At 41.1% G+C, this 16,411-nt stretch overlaps 1 protein-coding gene across 3 annotated transcripts in view; it reads right to left on the minus strand.

Annotated features, from left to right (window-relative positions):
• Positions 1-45: 45 nt before the first annotated feature.
• The window catches only part of bmpr1aa (bone morphogenetic protein receptor, type IAa), a 165,152-nt gene continuing 148,786 nt past the window's right edge, over positions 46-16,411 (minus strand). For all 3 annotated transcript variants that reach the window (XM_055661902.1, XM_055661901.1, XM_055661900.1), the window contains 5 exons: positions 13,920-14,112; positions 11,833-12,130; positions 8,503-8,678; positions 6,111-6,241; positions 46-3,031 (listed from right to left, as the gene is read on the minus strand). In XM_055661902.1, the coding sequence (XP_055517877.1) occupies positions 2,906-3,031; positions 6,111-6,241; positions 8,503-8,678; positions 11,833-12,130; positions 13,920-14,112 (924 nt within the window). In that variant the 3' untranslated portion in view covers positions 46-2,905. The remainder of the gene's footprint in view (positions 3,032-6,110; positions 6,242-8,502; positions 8,679-11,832; positions 12,131-13,919; positions 14,113-16,411) is intronic.

The raw sequence follows: 16,411 nt of genomic DNA on the forward strand, positions 1-16,411 counted from the left end.
ATCTAACAAGGGTAGTAAAACAAATAAGCATAGCCAACAGACCAACTCTGTACTAAAATAATGTTATTTACTTAATATTCAGATACAGGACATAATCTGTGTACATGATGTACCTCTTGCAAAGTAATCTGTGGGAAACATAATAAGGCACCTTTTACCAGATGCTGTACAAAATAGGTTTATAAATCTTTACGCTTAGTTTAATGTGACCATTTTGTTTAGAGTACTATCATTGCTTTAATCCTTACTTGTCTGTCCATTTGCTATGTACAAATATGCTGACTAAATGATTTCAAAATATTCTGATTCGTCATTTTGTCTATGCTACAATAAGACATTTTTTGGATGACATGCTGGACTGGCAAGTCTCCCTTCCTTTTCTTTAAATAAAAATAAAGGCAGGCTGATTTAACAACATAAAAAGGCACAATCATTAAAAACACTTTCTTTAAAACAACCTGATTCACATGACTTTGTTTGAAAGACAGGAGTATCTAACAGGAATAGACAGAAGTTTCAGATCCCACCCTATCTTCCAGGTTTTCTTGGCCTTGTTAAATTTCCATTACAAAAAAAATACTGTTGGCTAATTATCTCCAGTATTTGATGGACTGGATGCACCTCAATGAGATAATGTTTCAAGAAATGGAATTAATGAAAAGCATTATTATCTGTTGTAAAATAACAGATGATTCGGATAGCACAGTGTTGACTGGGCCAGGCAGTGTTATTCACTTTAAAAAAAAATTCCAATCATTCATTCTTCTCGAAAGTTTAAAACGTCTCAGCAGTCGATGTGAATTCCTGCAGCATTAAAAATGATAAAAAATATTTCAATTCATGTTCCCAAAAAGGAATGCATTGGCAAGTCTCAAATGCAAAAAAAAAAGTGCTGATAACAACATGGGCCTTTCCTGCTCTTGGGCACGAATGAATCACCTCTGATGCAAGGCATCAGAAGCTGGGGGCTGAGCATATAACATTATTATAGATGGGCAGGAGATCACAATTGTCTAAGAAACATTCAACATGATACCATATCTTTCAAATTCAAGGCAAACATGAGAACCAAGGAATGCAGATGTATAACTCTGCATAGTGTGTAACAAAATCAATCCTGTTTATATGAATGGATCGCACTGTATCTTCAACATCCCTCTTGCCAGAGAAAAAAAAAGCTTCAAGCCCTACTTTGGCTATCAGATTTACATGAAAAGCTTGCAAGCTATCATCAGCCGTACTACACAAAATATAAACATTATGTTACATACATTTACAAGACGGAGGCATCCAAGAATCTGGTACAATAGACAGCCACTATTAATACAATTACTAAATTTATCAATACACAAATATGCTTTGGAATTACTCAAATGAATTGACAATACATTATTTTAAATAAACCAACACTTCACTGCTTTGAGTGTTTTCTCTGGGAACTCTCCTTCCAACAGTGGAATGAGGTCAATGTAAAACCAAGCCTTTAAAATGGGGAAGTGAGTACGTTTGCAGATTATGGGACATAGTAAGATTGTTCTGAGTTCTTAGCAGTGATAATTTATCCTCATAAAAATAAATACATGCAATGCCACTTGCTGCGATCACTTTTTGAAACTGAACTTAGACTGGCACAACTTTAGAAAATGGTGGCAGTACCTATTGCCTCTGCTGAATGTCATTGAAAAGATGCAGAATTTCACTTGTGCCTGCTACACCTATGTAAGAATAAGAATTGTTATAAGAGAAGAGCTACCAATTTGAGTAGATTATCACAACCGCAATTCACCCTTATTCTACCAGTGATAGAGTAGTAGCAGAATCGTAGTGATGCCTGACTTTGCAAGAGACAAGTACTCTGTAGTCTAAAATGGTGATCCTCTGTCAATCTATGCTTTCAGGTACAAATAATGAGAACAAACTAAGATATGATGTTTTAACCAAGGGTACACAATCATTATCTAATATTCTGGGAGAATACAATGAACAAAACTGAGAGAATGGCTATCTATTTCCAACATAAAACATACCTTTCTATCCATTACAAGGTTGATCCAAGTTTTGCAAGAATTTGGACAGCTAACAGAAATAACCAATTCAAGGCTCTTACTATGTTATGCAGGAGAAGATAAGTGAATGTTTATGGAAAAAAGGAGCTAGAGTTAAAAAGAAAAAACATGTGTTTTGTGGAATCAATAAACACTGAGTCTGTAGCCGATCATGTGTACTCTGGGCAGTGGAGCGAGCTGCAGACACCGCAAGCTGGATAAAGGGAGAAAAGCTCACCATTGCATTTCGTGCCTGGCACCTGCAGAAGCTTGCTCTGTGAAGTGAGCATTCTCAAAGTTCTTGCAAACGACAACCTAATTCAACAAGTCTTTGGACTAGAAACGGGGGAATATCTATTATGGCCTTAGGGCCCTGAGAGAACCAGGCAGACCCCATTTACAGGTAGAGGAAAAGCAACTATTTAAAATCTCAGCAACAGTTTTGCAAAGTTATTCGGATAGAGGCTTTCACAGAAAGCACCATCTCCTGGCTGTGCGACACCACAGTTAGGGAGTTCACAAAGGGCCAGCGATCAACATTCCACTCTGCGTTACAGAGCACAAAAATAGTCAGCGATGCGTAGAAATCCAAGGAAGTTTAAGATGCTTCAACAGCATCGATTTGGAGTCTGATATCTTTACAACATTTTGCTGTCCGATCTGAAGGATGGCAAGGAAGTCCTTTCTTCTCACACTTGCGACATGCATGAAACACTCCTGAATTCAATAGATCCTCGTTAGCAGCCTATCTAGTACGGTGCGAAGAAGGGTTTGGGGGCAAACAAATGCCCAGCTCTCTGATCACACACCACATGTCCCTGCCCCTCTGGAGCAATAATGTCAGCTATGGAGTGGCTTGATCAGATCTTGATGTCTTGAGATTCCACCATTTTGGCAAGTGTCTTCTTCACTCTTAGTGCTGTCAATCGAGAAGCTGGATTAGGGGCCCAACATTCGGACATCAACTTCAGGACTGCTCTTAAACACTACAGAAGAAGCAGATAGAAGTGATCAGGAACACAATGAAGAATGCATCTAATTTGATGATCATGCCAAGTACATTTTAAAGCACATTTCATTAACAGCTAAAACAATATATTGGTTCATTTAGAATTTTGCTCATTTCATCGAAAGTTCCATTTTGGGCAGCTTCATTTCTCAGCCCCTGTCAGTGCCTGTACGTCATCAAATGGAAAGCAGCATGAGACAACTCATCGAGAGGGTCCCAGAGAATGTATCTAGCCTATTCACTCAATGAACAAGCCTGTCCCATGTACCCCGATACACTATCAGTAATATGTTTCACAATCCACATTGATTTCCTAAAGCAGGTTATCAATTTAAATGCTACTGGCATGTTTCATTTGCTGACTCGTATGCTGATCTATAGAACTGTATAAGCAAGGTGACTTTGAGAAAACTGGCCTAGAGTGCATCTTTCTCTTAATTAGGCCAACCTCAATACAAGTTTTCAGCCGTTAACAAGATAGATCTGTCCAGTAATTGGCATGCTTGCTGCCGATATACCAGTTTCGTTAATCAGCCATTCTGTTTTAATTATTGTCTACTGGAAAATTTATGTTCATAAGGACCATGAACTGTAAACGCATGATGGCTTTCAGAAATCAAAACTTGAATGTCAGGATTTCATTAAGTGCCTTCAGAAAATATTTCGACCCCTTCACTTTTTCCACATTTTGTTACGTTACAGCCTTATTCTAAAATGGATTAGATTCTTTTTTTTTAAATCATCAATCTACACACAATACCCCATAATAAAAAAGTGAAAACAGGTGTTTAGAAATTTTTGCAAAGTAATAAAAAGAAATAACTGAAATATGACATTTACATAAGTGCTCAGACCCTTTACTCAGTACTTTGTTGAGGCATATTTGGCAGCGATTACAGCCTCCAGTATTCTTGGGTATGATGCTACAAGCTTGGCACCTGTATTTGGGTAATTTATCCCATTCTTCTCTGCAGATCCTCTCAAGCTCTGTCAGGTTGGATGGGGAGTGTCGATGCGCAGCTATTTTCAGGTCCCTCCAGAGATGTTCGATCGGGTTCAAGTCCGGGCTCTGGCTGGGCCACAGACATTCACAGACTTGTCACGAAGCCACTGCTCCGTTGTCTTGGTTGTGTGCTTAGGGTAGTTGTCATGTTGGTGAACCTCCGCCCCAGTCTGAGGTCCAGAACGCTCTGGAACAGGTTTTCATCAAGGATCTCTCTGTACTTTGCTCCGTTCATCTTTCCCTCGATCCTGACTCGTCTTCCAGTTCCTGCCACTGAAAAACATCCCACAGCATGATGCTGCCACCACCATGCTTCACCGTGGGTATGGTATTGGCCAGGTGTTGAGCAGTGCCTGGTTTCCTCCAGACATGACGCTTGGCATTCAGGCCAAAGAGTTCCATCTTGGTTTCGTGTTTCTCATGGTCTGAGAGTCCTTTAGGTGCCTTTTGGCAAACTCCAAGTGAGCTGTCATGCGCCATTTACTGAGGAGTCACTTCCAATCTGGCCACTCTACCATAAAGGCCTGATTGGGGAAGTGCTGCAAATATAGTTGTCCTTCAGGAAGGTTCTCCCATCTCCACAGAGGAACTCTGGAGCTCTGTCGGAGGGACCATTGAGTTCTTGGTCACCTCCCTGACCAAGGCCCTTCTCCCCCGATTGCTCAGTTTGGCCAGGTGGCCAGCTCTATGAAGAGTCCTGGTGGTTCCAAAGTTCTTCCATTTAAGAATGACGAAGGCCACTGTGCTTTTCGGGATCTGCAATGCTGCAGAAATTGTTTTATACCCTTCCCCAGATCTGTGCCTCGACATAATCCTGTCTCGGAGGTCTACAGACAATTCCTTCGTCTTCATGGCTTGGTTTTTGCTCTGACATACACCGTCAATAGTGGGACCATATATAGACAGGTGTGTGCCTTTCCAAATCATGTCCAATCAATTTAATTTACCACTTGTGGACTCCAATCAAGTTGTAATAATAATAATAATAAATTTTATTTATGGGCGCCTTTCAAGAGTCTCAAGGACACCTTACAAAAATTTAGCAAGTAGAGGAAAAACATGTAAGCGGAATGAAATAAATAGTAGAGACATGACTAGTACACAAATTAAAGACAGAATTCAATTCAAAACATAATATGAGGCAATTCAAGCACAGATGAAAAGGGAGGGGGACGTGGGGCTAAGGATAGGCAGAGGTGAAGAGATGGGTCTTGAGGCGGGACTGGAAGATGGTGAGGGACACGGAATTGCGGATCAGTGTGGGGAGGGCGTTCCAGAGCCTGGGAACTACCCTGGAGAAGGCTCTGTCCCCAAAACTGCGGAGGTTGGACTTGTGGATGGAGAGGTGACCGGCTGATGTGGATCTGAGGGACCGTGAGGGTTGGTAGGGGGAGAGGAGGTCAGTGAGATATGGGGGGGCCAGATGGTGGAGGGCTTTGTAGGTGAGGACCAGGATTTTGTAGGTGATCCGGTGGGAGATGGGAAGCCAGTGAAGTTGTTTGAGGACTGGAGTGGTGTGATGCCAGGATTTGGTGTGGGTGATGAGTCGGGCGGCTGCGTTCTGGACCAGTTGGAGTTGTAGAAACGTCTCAAGGATAATCAATGGAAACAGAACCTAAGCTCAATTTTGAGTGTCATAGCAAAGGGTCTGAATACTTATGTAAATGTGATATTTCAGTTATTTATTTTTAATTACTTTGCAAACATTTTTAAACACCTGTTTTCGCTTCTTCATTCTGGGGTATTGTGCGTAGATTGATGATAAAAAAAAAGAATTTAATCAATTTTAAGATAAGGCTGTAACGCAACAAAATGTGGACAAAGTAAAGGGATGTGAATCCTTTCTGAATGCACTGTAGATGGTAAATTGTAAACATTTTATTATTTAATATCTAAACAGACGGATCCAACATATATATCCAACTTAATGGTATCAGACAGCTCAATTCAAAGAACGGAGTGACGTACTTCAGCCGTTGACCATTTCACTTGCATGGTCAGTCATAATAATCAGTGTCTCTACAAGCTTCACTAAGCAGCATGAAACTCTCACCTCATCACTGTTCCACCTGTTAGAAACTGTTGGACGGAGGCATTTAACACACACCACTTCCCTCACATCTTCGTAAGAGGGGTCGTTTGGCACCATGTCGTAATATGGCAGCTGGTAATCCTCTACAATACCTGCAGGGGGAAATATGAAAGTCAGAAGTGGAAAGATTTAGCAGCTACATAATGCTGCTTAAGAGATGGCCCCAGGGTTGATTCCTCAGCTGCCTTGAGTAAACCAATTTCAACTGGAGCAATCTGTGCAATAATCTGCCTTATTGACTTGCAGGTAGAATGTAAAAATAGCTTGCATCTCAGCTGTTCTGCATGGGCCACATTTGGAAACTGCAGTTACACATATTTCAAATGTTGCTTGAAAAACATTTAACTACAGCTGTCGAAAGGTTGAAATAGAAAGAAAAATACTCAATCTGATGAAAGGTCATGGATCTAAAATATCTATTTTTTTCTTTCTATAGATGCTGCTTGATTGGTTAAGTATTGCCAGAATTTTCTCCTTTTTGTTTTGTTAATTGCTGCCACTTTTCCAAGAAAGATCTTTCACTGTGCAGCCCGACCTATGAAGCATCAGAAGTATCAGTGTTACAGTTGAACAAAGGAAGCTATGGAGCCATGGGGAGGAGCTGGTTAAATTTGACTGGAAGGATACCCTAGCAGGAAAGATACCCTAACAACAATGACAGGTATTTCTGGGAATAATACAGAAGGTGCAGGATCAGCTTGTTCCAAAGAGGAAGAAAGATTGCAAGGGAAGTAAGGGGCGACCGTGGCTGACAAGGGAAGTCAGGGGCAGTATAAAAATAAAAGAGAAGTATAGCATAGCAAAGATGAGCGGGATGCCAGAGGATTGGGAAACATTGAATGAGCAACAGAAGATAACTAAAAAGGCAATACGGGGAGAAAAGATGAGGTGCGAAGGTAAGCCAGCCAAGAATATAAAGGAGGATAGTAAAAGCTTCTTTAGGTATGTGAAGATGAAAAAATTAGTTAAGACCAAAGTTGGACCCTTGAAGACCGAATCAGGTGAATTTATTATGGGGAACAAGGAAATGGCAGATGAGTTGAACAGGTACTTTGGATCCATCTTCACTAAGGAAGACACAAACAAACTCCGTGATGTACTAATGGCCAGAGGATCTAGGGTGACGGAAGAACTGAAGGAAATTCACATTAGGCAGGAAATGGTGTTGGGAAGACTGATGGGACAGAAGGATGATTAATCCACAGGGCCTGATGGTCTGCATACCAGGGTACTTAAGGAAGTGGCTCTAGAAATCGTGGACACATTGGTGATCATTTTCCAAGGTTCTATAGATTCAGGATCAGTTCCTGTGGATTGGAGGGTAGCTAATGTTATCCCACTCTTTAAGAAAGGCGAGAGAGAGAAAACAGGGAGTTATAGACCAGTTAACCTGACATCGGTGGTGGGGAAGATGCTGGACTCAATTATAAAATATGAAATAGCAGCACATTTGGATAGCAGTAACAGGATCGGTCCAAGTCAGCATGGATTTACATAGGGGAAATAATGCTCGACTAATCTTCTGGAATTTTTTAAGGATGTAACCAGGAAAATGGACAAGGGAGAGCTAGTGGATGTCATATACCTGGGCTTTCAGAAAGCATCTGATAAGGGATTTAATGAAGGGATATGGGGAGAAGGCAAGCAAGGGTTATTGATTGGCGACGATCAGCCATGATCACAATGTTGGCTCGAAGGGCCGAATGGCCTCCTCCTGCGCCTATTTTCTATGTATCTATGTCCCACACAGGAGATTAGTAGGCAAATTTAGAGCACATGGTACTGACATGGATAGAAAATTGGTTTGCAGGCAAGAAACAAAGAGTAGGGATTAACAGGTCCCTTTCAGAATGGCAGGCAGTGATTAGTGGGGTACCGCAAGGCTCGGTGCTGGGACCGCAGCTATTTAGAATATACATTAATGATTTAGATGAGGGGATTCAAAGTAACATTAGCAAATTTGCAGATGACACAAAGCTGGGTGGTAGTGTGAACTGTGAGGAGGATGCTATGAGAATGCAGGGTGACTTGGATGAGTGGGTTGGGTGAGTGGGCAGATGCATGGCAGATGAAATTTAATGCCGTCTGAGCTGAAATGCCGTCTGACCATTCCCCCCATAGACGCTGCCTAACCCGCCGAGTTCCTCCAACACTCCTGTTGCTCAGAGGCACCAATTACTTAATAACCATGGTTTGATAACTTAGTGACTAATACTTTGTGCAATGCATAAACATTTAATCTCATAAATTCAAGTTAGAATAAAAACTCTGCAGACAGTAGCATAGCCTGATATAGGAATGCAGCCACTATATTTCCAGTTGTACACATCCACTGGTGAATGCTGCAACATACCTCCTGTTAGACAGCGACGTGACATTTCCCAAATCACGAGGCCAAAGCTGTATATATCTGCCATCAGATAAGCCTGGAACTGGTTCTTGTTGAGGCTCTCATCCAGCACCTCGGGTGCCATGTATCGTTTGGTTCCCACTCGGGTATTCAGTGGGATGTCAACCTCATTTGTGTCACTGTGAGAAGAAGAACACAAATAAGAACCAGTATTCAAAACCAATAAAAATATATTAAGTTATTAAGTATGAAATTTGTGCACATAAACATTTCCTAATGCTAGCCAATGTATATAGATAACGGTAAAGAAGCACGTGTCAAGTCCAAGTCTAAACTGGTAGTTTTAAATAGTAGACACAAAATGCTGGAGTAACTCAGCGGAACAGGCAGGATCTCTGGAGAGAAGGAATGGGTGACGTTTCGGGTCGAAACCCCTTCTGCAGTCTCGACCTGAAATGTCACCCATTCCTTCCCTCCAGAGATGCTGCCTGCCCCGCTGGCATTTTACAAATCATGTAAATTGAAACTCAAGAAAGCCCCAGGAAACATCCGTGATGCCAGAATGAAAACTCAAATTTGGGCATATTTTATCAGTTGGAAGGCAGCATCTGAAACAGGTTGGCGATATATTACACAGGTGGTCAGTAGATTAGGAGGCAGGATGAAAGTAAGCAACCTTGACTGCCTGTAATCCTTAAATGAAAATAGAAACCTGCGCATGTTCACCTTACGCACCATATATCCAAGGAAAGAGACAAAAATCCATATTCAAAGAGAACTGGGCGTAAACCCAGGAGTAGATAGAATGTGTGAGACAACTGTTATTCAGACTTTCAATTCAATTCAATTCAATGAAATCATTCTGGTTCTGTGTCTTCATTTTATCCATCAACCTTGGTCGGTTTAATATATCTCAATTATCTTAACAAACAGAGATCTAGCCAGACACAAAGTGCTGGTGAAACTCGGGAAGCATCTCTGGAGAATATGAATAGGTGACATTTCAGGTGTGGACCCTGAAGAAGGGTCCCAACCCAAAACGTTGTGTATGCATGTTATCCCGAGATGCTGCCTGACCTGCTCTGTCACGCAGTACTGTGTCTTTTTAAAAAATAAACCAATATCTGCAGTTCCTTGTTTCTACAAAGACCTATTAGCTCTATTTTTAGATTTTCGGTTGTTTTAGTCATTAGTTTTTAGGGGAAAGAGTTCTTGTTTCTGTTAGCAACTGTGTTAATATTCTTCCAGACAACTCCTGGTCTGGCTCTATTTTTAAGACCATGCCCTTCTCTCTCGACTCTCAAGAACCACACATAAACAGATAAAAACCGAACCAATCTAGAACAGACGCCCACAGTTCAATAACCATGGGCCAAAAGTTAATCCAAAAAGGATAAGGATTTGTTTGTGATAAATTTTGTATCAGAATAGTGGGCACATGAAATTGGAAATAGATTAATGATAATTCAATTGAAGCCTTGCTGGGCTAATTTTCAGGTAGGCTTGTCGGCAGCAAGACCAAAGGAAAAATAACTATGATAACAATAACTTTAACATAGTTTAGTTTGGAGATGCAGAGTGGAAACAGGCCCTTCAGCCCACATCCGCCCAACAACCCCCCGCACTTTATCACACACTCGGGACAATGTACACGTATACCAAGCCAATTAACCTACAAACCTGTACGTCATAGGAACATCTTTGGAACTTGTACATAAAAGCAACTGATAAAACTTGGGGTTGAGCCCATTCCAATGAGATGCACAAGAATCCAATATACCCCAGCTGTACACAGTATTAGTGAGACCACATTTGGAATACTGTGTACAGTTCTGGGTCCATACTTAAGAAAGGATGTACTAGCCCTGGAGGCAGTAGGTTTACAAGATTAATTCCTGCAATGAGGGGATTGACATGAGGAAAGGTTAAGTTGGAACTCTACTCTTTTGGAGTTTAGAAATGAGAGGCGATCTCATTGATAAATCGTGACTTGGGGTTGATGCCCGAGGATGTTTCCAATGATGAGAACTAGGGGACATACAGAATAAGGGGGGGCTCTTTTAAAACTGAGATGAGGAAGAACTTCTTCACCCCAGGGTGGTTAATTTATGGATTCACTGCCCCAGGGAGCATGGAAGCACAATATATTTTAAGACTAAAATGTTTTTTTTAGCTGCCTACAGGGAAGGGCAGGGATATGGACCTAGGTATGGTTAGTATAGTAGACCTGAGTGATCTCCGACAAGTCCACGATACACTAGATTGGGGTCGGAGGGGCTGTCCCGGATTTTTTTCCCGAATTGGACTTGGGCGATCTTTTGCCTGGTCACGAGTTTTAGAGGGGTGATAGCGGTATAAATGAGGGTAGTGTCTTGTGAAAAAAATGTCATGTTTTTGAAGTAAGTGTGTCTGTTTCCTTCAGCCATGACGAATGGCGGTGTTGGCTCGATGGACCTGGTCTGCTTCGACTAGCTACTACTACTACATACACTTGCTACACTTCACTTGCGGGAAAATTGGCGACACCGAAGAGTAGTATGAGAGTTTGAAAAAGCCGTCCTCCTTCGAACCCCTTCGATCTCCTTCAACCATGATGAAGACTATCTGCGACTGCCTTTCAGGAAATTTGACTACCTTTGATTACCTATCTGCGACTGCCTTTGACTACCTTTGATTACCTACAACTAACATGCCGACCTACTACGACTAAACCTACGAGTAAAAACACTCGATTTTGTCCATGGCGACCTTTTTTTACTCGTGGGCATTTTTCAGCATGTTGAAAAATACGCCGCGACGTAGCTGAGGCTTCGAGTACGCGGGGACTTCTCTCGAGCATGAAGGAGAGTTACCAAGACCTCCTAGGACGTAGAGTCGACCATGCTGCGAATATGAGTCGAGGGCTCATTAGGTCGCCCAAGTGGGACAGGCCCTTAATTCTTTCATTTTATCAAATATTCACCCTAACTGCTCATAATTAAACTAGTGGAATTAATACTGCATCCAGTTGTAAAAGGATATTTTACAACTGGATAAGGATAATAACATGTTATTATTACTATCTGGAAAGATGTTTTAAAAATCTATGGGAGGATTTACATAAAGTCAAAAGTTTCCATGTTAGGCCATCTCTAACTGGGGCGTCCCCATATTTAGAAGCTGTGTGTGTGAACGATTTTATAATTCTTCATTTGCTGCTCAGAATTGTTCGTGTGCTTTGTATTTTTATCTCCATTTAAAGTATTATAACATTACTCAAACCCAGTCCTCAACGTTATAGAGTCTGATTTAAACAAATGGATGTGTTTTCAGAGTCAGGAAGTTATTCATTACCTGTTGAACTTTACGGTTAGGCCGAGGTCAGCAATACTGCAGGTCCCATTCTTTTTCACCAGGATGTTTTTGCTCTTTAAGTCACGGTGTGCAATGGCAGGCTTGCCTTGTGTGCCGTAGATTTCCGTGTGGAGGTGACAGAGACCGCTAGCGGCAGAGTAAGCCAACTTCAGTAGGGCTTTGGTATCGAGCACTGTGCACTTCAGGTAGTCATACAGCGAGCCATTCTCATGGTAATCTGTAATCAGGTACAGCCAGGTCGAAGAACCTTTGCCTTCAATGTCCGCAGCAATAAATCCTGTGAAAAATCAAATGGTAAATATAAAGATTGGCACATGCCTCCTTATGCAATATGTTACCACGTTCATGAATAAATCCTATCCACAACTGGAGAGCTACTATCAACTACTGAGCTACTGTCACCCTCAATGGAGACAGGCTCCTGGACTATATTTAATTGGTCATTATTGTACTTTATCTTGCACTAAATGTTATTCCCGGTATCATGTATCTGCACACTGTGGATGGCTCGAATGTAATCATGTATAGTCTTTCCACTGACTGGATTGCATGCAACAAAAAGCTTTTCACTGTACCTCGGTACACGTGACAACAAACTAAACAAAACATAAGCTTCCACATTGTGATGAAGAAATATTGTCGAATAGAAAAGGAAAATTATGTTAAATTAGAAATGAACAGATCAAAGTTATTTGCACTCATTGAAAAATACTTTGGGCTAAATTAATCTGGCTGTGGCTGATTGACATTCTGATGACCAATTAAACACTGGACTTATGTAAGTGTGGCAAGTTTGTCATTGAGCTCTGTGCACTCGATGCAGTGTTCTTTTCTGAGCCTAGTTATGCTGGGATTAGAGTCATTAAATAGCATGCAATCTGACATTTTGACCCATGTCCACACCAACCAGTGGACACCATCCATAGTAATCCCAGCTTCCATCACTTGGCCCATAGCCATCTATGCCAAGGCAATTCAAGTTCTTATTTACATAATTAAATGTTGTCAGTGAGTCTACAATTCCGCTACTTTTTTTTTCAGCAGTACATTCCAAGTTTGGGCCAAATGCAGGCAGGTGGGACTAGTTTAGATGAGACATGTTGGTCGATATGGGCAAGTTGGGCCAACGGGCCTATTTTCACGCTGCAGGACTCTATGACTCTTAAGTACTTATCACTATCTGAGTGGAAAAGGCCCTATCAGATCCCCGACATTCTGCTGGAAAATCAGCCCCTCTGATCCTACTTTCGTCAAACCTGGCATAGGAGCAGCTTTGCTTTCATAGATTAGATGTAAAAAGATAACCGAGTATATTCAGCTCATTTTTTTTTTCAAAGACAAAAGAGACGGTAGATGTTGGAATCCTTAGTAAAATATAAATGCCGGAAGAACTAAGCAGGTCAAGTAGCACCCGTGGAGCCAAAAGGTAAGTAGGAGTTTTGGGTCAAGACTGCATCAAGAACAAGGGAGGAAGAAAGACAGCCAGTGTACAGCAGCATGAGGGAGGGGTGGGACACAGGATGCAAAATGACTAAAGAAATCCCTCCTCATCTCCTTTCTAAAGGTGTGTCCTTTTATTCTGAGGCTAGGGCCTCTAGTCCTAGTCACTCCCACTAGTGGAAACATCCTCCCTCATGCTGCCATAAACTGGCTGTCTTTCATCATCTCCACATCCACTCTATCTAGGCCTTGCACTATTCGGTAAGTTTCAATGAGGTCCCTCCTCATCCTTCTAAAATCCAGCGAGTATAGGGCCAGAGCCGTCAAATCACAGGAATAGGATTCCTAACTACTGAGAAAGTATAAAGAGTTAGCAGCATCTTGACCTACTCTGCTGAACGGTGGAGTTTAGAACAAACGCCACAGCCCAATTTCCATTTATAACAATTAATAACATCTCAAAGGTAATTAGTAAAGTGCAATAAATGCTGGCTATGCCAGTGAGACCCATATCCCATGAATGGCTAAAATAATGGAGTGCGAACAGTGGGAAATAGTAGCAATGAGAATCCTTCCTTCACATCTTGCATACAGTGTATACGGATCAGATTGTCAGGCCAGCTCACCTAAAATACTTTCATGTCGCATTAGCACTGTCTGGTAGATCTCAGTCTCACGGAACCAGCTGGCTTCCTCTGCAGAAGGGAACACCTTCACTGCCACCTTTTCACCGCGCCATCTCCCCATCCACACCTCACCATAGCGGCCTTTTCCCACTAGGCGGACCATCTGAATCTGCTTTGCAATCGTACGTTGCACCTGTAAGGAGGGAGGGAGGGAGGGAGACAATGCAGGTCAATGTTGGCAATAAAAGTTGAGGTCAAAACAATAATGGCTTTTCAATTCTCCAATGGGTGAACAACAATAGCACCCAGAGATCTGTAACATCTTCACTTAATCTTAGACAGAACTGTATATTTTTTCTTACAAACTAAACAGAATTGAGACAGGGTTGGAATATGAAATGTCCATATCACAAATTGTTTGGATAAGAGATCAACTATCAACTAAAAAATGAAAAATTATTTAGTTTACATTGTTCTTCCTGGTGGTACCGTTATCCTTAATTAACAAAAGCCAATGAAAAATGTTTGCTCTTGATTTAACTCAATCATCAATCAAAATATCCAATCCTTCAATTCTTTTGACAAGAGCACAATAAGAGTTCACATTTCTGGTTAGCTGTATGTTGAATTTCTGCTTTCAAATAGGTTACTGGATAGCACCCGTCATAAACCCAATTCCTCAACTCCCCAACTACTCCACAATTCCTCCTCATGTCACAAACGCATATTTTCTTGAATCTATAGATTTTATCGGATTCAATGGCCTCCTCTGGTAGAAACAAGGAACTGCAGATGTTAGTTTATTTTTTTAAAAGACCCAAAGTGCCAGGGGACCTCAGTGGGTCATGTAGCATTTCTATAAAACATGGGTAGGTGATGTTTTGGGTCAGGACCCTTCTTCAGACTGTAGATGTGTTACTCTGCAAGCCAATTATCCTCTCTGTATAATGACTACCTGTTTTAATACTCGTCCCTATTGACAGTCTATTAAATTTATTTTGGTAAAATTATTGCCTTAAAAATTTCTTGAATGGGTCATTACAAAGCAAGCTTGTTTGAAAGGTGAGCGGGCGAGGAGAGTGATACAACACCCTCTACTCCTCTTTACTACTTCATAATTGTTGATACTTTCCCTGCCTATTCAAATGTTACATCTTACCTGTTTACAAGATGACATAAAGGCGACATATTTCTTTTTTTTTTTAATTTAACTTTTTTTTTTTTAAACTTGCGACACCAAAAGTATAAATATTTCACAGAATAGACAAAAGTATATTAGTCTGAATAATTTAGTTTTGCCGATTAAGGCATTTAAGGAGTTGTTTCATTATTATTTCACCATGTCGCTTCAAGACAAGGCAATGTTTGATTGTTCTTCTCCATATTCTTCAAAAAATATTGAGTGTATTTAACAAATTGGCACCAGAACACTGTAGGAAAAAAAGCCTGAGCCAATATATTAAGTAGTTTCCACTGCACTTCAGCAACAAAAAAACAGCAGCATTTTAAAACATATCAGTGTGCTTTAATGGCCGGAATACCTCCCAGAATGGAAGTATGCTGACGCACTTGAAACTCCAGTTTGCAAGTTTAAAATCATTGTTCTTGGTTCTTGGTCTTCCAAAATATTCCAAATGGAATTTAAACTGGAGGTGGTGGAGGGAGGACTTAAGCCAGAAAGGGTTAATGGGAAGAAAGAGCTACTTTAAATTTAGTTGCATCTGGTTGGGTAACTATAGTAGGGTGGAGATTATTCCATGCTTTAATTGTGCGGGGGAAGAACGAATTGCTGTACACATCTGTCTTTGTAGCTGAGATCACAAATTGGATCGAATGCCCTCGTCTGCTCCTAATTGGTTTGGGTTTAGTGTAGGTCATGTAATCTATATCGAGCTGACCATTTAACATTTTGTAAAAACAGGTCAAACGGTGAGCTTCACGTCGTGTCTTGGAGAGGGTTCCACCCCAGAAAATTCAGAAGTTTGGTGACACTCGCTTCTCTCTCATAGGTGTTAGTAACAAATCGAGCTGCCTGTCTTTGGACACGTTCGATGGAATAAATAAATCTGATCAAATTGCTGGTGCAATGTATCAATATAAAATTCCTGTCATAACAGACACAGGGGATTGTTGTTGGATCTGCAATGACAAAAAGATCTGCGGGGCATTTTTTAAATTTAAAAGCCAATGTTTTGCATTGTTTTCGACTGAATGTCAACGTGGCTAATATGCACCATTCTGGAGATACCATCTCCCCTACACTTTCTAAGCTCACTGCTCTCTTCAATATTTTAGCAGTTGGTTAGCACTTACCACTCCGAAAAGACTTGAGTTTTACTTGATGTTTAAGAAAGAATTGCAGATACTGGAAAAATCGAAGGTAGACAAAAATGCTGGAGAAACTCAGCGGGTGAGGCATCTATGGAGCGGAGGAATAGGTGACGTTTCGGGTCTCGACCCGAAACGTCACCTATTCCTTCGCTCCATAGATG

This window comes from Leucoraja erinacea, chromosome 34 (genome assembly GCF_028641065.1).
Source record: "Leucoraja erinacea ecotype New England chromosome 34, Leri_hhj_1, whole genome shotgun sequence".
NCBI lineage: Eukaryota > Metazoa > Chordata > Chondrichthyes > Rajiformes > Rajidae > Leucoraja > Leucoraja erinaceus.